This window comes from Sinocyclocheilus anshuiensis, unplaced genomic scaffold (assembly GCF_001515605.1).
Source record: "Sinocyclocheilus anshuiensis isolate Anshui unplaced genomic scaffold, SAMN03320099.WGS_v1.1 scaffold543, whole genome shotgun sequence".
Lineage (NCBI taxonomy): Eukaryota > Metazoa > Chordata > Actinopteri > Cypriniformes > Cyprinidae > Sinocyclocheilus > Sinocyclocheilus anshuiensis.
In genome coordinates this window covers 1,118,785-1,123,413 of record NW_015552590.1, presented here as the reverse complement: position 1 = coordinate 1,123,413, position 4,629 = coordinate 1,118,785, and the positions used below count along the sequence as shown (strand labels likewise).

At 40.5% G+C, this 4,629-nt stretch overlaps 1 protein-coding gene across 1 annotated transcript; it reads right to left on the bottom strand.

Annotated features, from left to right (window-relative positions):
- Positions 1-1,134: 1,134 nt before the first annotated feature.
- Positions 1,135-3,877, bottom strand: LOC107665506 (Krueppel-like factor 2). The gene is made up of 3 exons (XM_016456416.1): positions 3,506-3,877; positions 2,194-3,103; positions 1,135-2,065 (listed from the first exon to the last, which is right to left on the bottom strand). The coding sequence occupies exons 1-3, from the start codon at positions 3,575-3,577 to the stop codon at positions 1,890-1,892; spliced, it is 1,158 nt and encodes a 385-aa protein (XP_016311902.1). The 5' UTR covers positions 3,578-3,877; the 3' UTR covers positions 1,135-1,889.
- Positions 3,878-4,629: the final 752 nt, after the last annotated feature.

Below are 4,629 nucleotides of genomic sequence, written 5' to 3'. Positions count from 1 at the left end.
AGACAACAATATCATAGCACGCTTCCAAGAACGTAAAAGAGTCCTGATTTTATCTTTCCGCATGAAATCTGAGGAGCCTTCTGGCTTGAAGCCAGACAATTATCATAATCCTAAATGCATCATTGGTGTCATTATCAGCTTCTCATGTAGGTTAAAGCCATTTCCTGGGTGAATAGTGTCAAGTCTCGGGCATCTCAAGGGATGTAACTTCTGCAGTGGACACATGAGGTTCATCGGAGGATTAGGGAATTGTTGTAAGTTGAAATGGCACGTATTTGCCTGGCTGATTTATCAACTATACAGCAACTCCGAAAAGTGATCTGAGACCAACCTGAAAGTGATATGAAAATGTTTTTCTTACTTCACAAAGTAAGCCATGCATTGACAGTTTTAGTTCCTCATTTCCTCAAAATAGACCATGCGGTGAATAAGTTTCAAACAAGTGAACGGTATAATATTTCCATACCACTGCACAGGGCCCAGAAAAACACAAGAGAAAGGCTAAGAGTATTATTATACAATACCAAGATGATACCTTTGTTTTCCGGACTAGTCTCACACCATTAGACACATTATTGGATGGGATTGCTGCTTCGTGACCTGAATACGCCAACTGGATGCACCTTGTTAGGAGATGGATGTGTAAAAACATACAGGTGTTTTTGTTTTCCTGTGTTTTTAATAGTGTTTCATGCACATTTCATGCAAAACTAACATTTGATGCCAAATAGCTTTGAGCTCTTGATATGTCTGTTTATCTACTTGACTTCACAGCACCCATAAAGTTTGAATTCTCACCCCAACTGTAAAAAGAAATTTAAAGCAGAACCTTCACCCCTTTGGATATCCCACATCTTCCGTTGTTTTTCCAAAGCCACTCTCTCTTTAACTGTGGTGTAGCCCTCTGCCCAGACATGACTATATTCAGTCTCAACAATTATGTAAATGTAATGTTTATATTTATAGGTCTAGCCACAGCTTTCTGGCATGGTAATATTGCAGCTGGGAGAGATTGCAATCTCCCTCTAGGCCCATAACATCTACCCTTGGGCGATACCACTAAGATCTTGTCTGAAGGGTTCAGAAAGAATGATTGGCATGCTGACATAGTGAACAAAGCGACAAACACGAATGTTAATATCTCAATTAAGTTTAATATGTACATTAAGTACACTATTTACAGTGTATAAATTATGTACATAAAATGTTTGGTCCAGAACAACTCACATAGCCCTTATCATGTCATCCGAGCATGGGACAGTCTGCAATTCACCTTAGCATACAAATTGTACGAATACGTTAGAAAAAAGAAACAAAACAAAACAAAACCATAAGACCCTGATTTTTTAAATGTTTATGTCGATAAATGCACAAATTACTTCAAACATTCAGTTAACGCCCTTTTGTTAACTTTTAAGGCAGTTTTGAAAGAGAAAAACATTGTCTTATAAAGCTTATTTAGTTTCTTGAAACAATAGCATACATTTTTGAAAAAAATGCCAAGAGTATTTATGGCACTCGTGAGATGTATACATGCATTAAAAGGCACTGTCGCGATGTCCATAGCACATCATGTTAACTTAAACACATTTTACTGTCTGATTCCAGTTCCATCTTGAGGTTTAGGTCCAGCCTAGCATGAGTTGAACTTTTTGGCATTTGTAAAGCTCTTTTTGGAAAATATATTTTGTTTCTTTAAAAAAAAAAGAAAATCTAAAGAGATGAAGTGTAGAACCAGCTACAATGCAAAAGTCAAGTCAGTTCATGTTTCCTCTTTATCATGTTGACTATGTCCTACTTTAAATAGGGGGTACAGACAAAATGCTTGCTTTGAACATCCGAGATGTTCATTGTTCAGTGCGTTTAGTCCAAATATTCAGAGTCTGTTCCTACATATGGCGTTTCATGTGGAGGGCGAGATGGTCGGACCGGGAGAAGGCGCGCTCGCACAGGTGGCACTGGAAGGGTCGGTGTCCGGTGTGCTTGCGGAAGTGACGGGTCAGTTCATCAGAACGGGCAAACTTCCATCCGCAACCTTCCCAACTGCAATGGTAAGGCTTCTCGCCTAAACAAAGACAAGAAAAAACAAAGTATGTTAATGTTTATTCATTTTCAGCCATCTGTTATAATGTCAACATATTTAAATGAAAAAAAAAAGCAGATGTTGTTGCAGTAGCATAGATGTTTATTTACCTGTATGCGTTCTGTGGTGCGCCTTCAAGTGAGAACTTTTTGTGTAGGTTTTGCCACATCCAGAAAAAGTGCAAGTGTGAGTCGCCGTCCGTTTCCTCGGCCAGGTGCGTCGTCCCCTCTTTGGTTTGGCATCCATCTCCAGAGGAGATGAGGGTGGTGTCAGAAGTACTCTTTGGTTGGCGCTGGGCATCCCGAGTCTGTCGTCGCACATGCTGAAGTGATGCACGTTTTGGTACGGCAGCTGCATCTGTGGAGGTGCAGCATGGGGAAACCCCGTGTTGCCTTGGTAACTTTGTGTGAAGGTCATGGCATGGCACATCTGTGACTGACAGTCTGTGTTGATGAGCTCCACGGGGCTCTGCGGCGGAGTCATGCTGCCTGCTCCCTGCGGCGAGTTGGCCAGTCTTGGCTGCTCGTATGACCTCATGCATGCACCGTTGCCCTCCTGTTTGACTTTGGGAACCATTCCTCTTACGGGTACATAACTGTCCATGCAGGGCTCCACTTTGATACACTCCGAAATGTCCTGACTGGGGAAGTTAGACCTGACTAGGAATCTTCCCTGGATGTTGTTGGGCAGAGACGGTTGGCAGTAGGTGTCTACGTCAGACTGCAGAAGCTCTGCCATGAGGCTGGTGGTATACGGTGGAGGTGACGGGTTGATGTCGGGCACTGGGTATGTGGTAGGGGCCACCGTCGGATTATACATGTTTCTGGATTCTTGCATTCTGTAGTCACCTCCCATTCCAAGCCCGAGATGATCAGAACCTGCAGTGTTGGCCAGAATAAACTCCAGATCCAGATATTTATCGAGATCTTCATCATCTGTTGTTCTGCTGAGGTTGTCCATGTTTGATATGTCAGCTGTGCAGCTGAGATGCATGGACCTGTCCAGTTCATCCTTCCACCTCTGCAATGAAACAGATTGATTAATCTTACTTTTATTGTTTCATACATTTTTGAAGTTCATCAAAAACCCAATCTTTTAGTGCCCCAAGTAAAACTGTTAACCATCTCAAAGATGCTTTTAATCACTAACGCTTTTAATCACTAACACTTGTGTAAATCTAAATTTAACATGATAAATAATAACGATAATTATATTTTGACGGTGTTCTTCGAACAATAAAGCAACTGTTACTATGTTTACGTCTTCAAATGCGATTTATTTACATTTAGGGCACTGACAAACTTGGAATATAACTTGAAGTTTGCTAAATAGTTAAAAAACGCAGTTGAAATGTGTATATAATACATACTTGTAAAAGTAAAGAACTGCATAATCACAATAAAACAAAAACGAAATACTCACGTTTTCCCAGCATTTTTCCTTCTGTGCCGAAAATGTGGAAATAGACGGTAAAATTGTTCCACTTAAAGCCATTTCCTGCTGGGACAATTTCCACAGTAAAATAAAAACTTTCAAGATCGGGGACCAGTTGCAGTCCCTCCAAGAAACTTGTTGTAGTGCACTACAACTCGGTTTCTGCTTTCACACTCTCTGTTTCACACTCATGCAGCAAGTATGAGTGGTGGAAGACCTTAAGATCTTATAAATATCACGGTAGTAGAAGCTGGACCAATTGTAAGAAGCGGAGGAAATACGCACTATCCGTCCCTAATTTTAGCCCGGGTATATAGCTGCTGCTCTCCGGCGTGTGCGCCTTTCGTCTTGGATGGTGAGAGCGCACGGGCTCTTCTTTAAATCACCGGAGTCACTCCACGCCCCCTCAGTAAAAACGAGTTAAACGAGTACAACATGATGCGAGAGATCCCTCCTTTCTCTCTCTCCTACCTTTGAGGAGAAAAAAAAGAGCAGAATAGGAGAAAAATACACATCAACACGTTGTTTAAAGGTGAAAATTGTCGATACCAATTGCGCGCGCCACTAGGAGCCCTCGAGACGCGTATAACAAAGGGGATTATTGCAGTGGGCATGATTGCATTTTAATAAGCAGATAACATAGTTTGTGTTTGATAGACTAACGTTTGAAATTAACCCATTTAATTCAATTTTTCCCAAATACGTGAGCACAGCACGTAAATCAATCAGTTACAGTACGCTTTTTGTTTTCCAGCTGCTTACAAATATGACCACTGCACTGACATGTTTACATGTGGTAATGATTTATATAAAAAGAAAGAGTATTAATAATAGAACGTTTAAATATTATACATGCCACATATTGTTTATGGAGATTTGACACAAACATCTTTCATAGGGGCAAACTAGAATTAAAAAGCTGTGGTTATGTGACTATTTTTTTTACAATTTTAACAGCTTTTTGTAAAATACATCAACTTTTTAGACCCTTTAAAAACATTTTGTTCACAAATGTAAGTTTAAAAAGCAAAAGTGATACAGCATGTGCACTGTATATTACACTGTACGCTGAAGTTGTGACGTAAGCAAGCACGATGTTATGTTGCACCTGC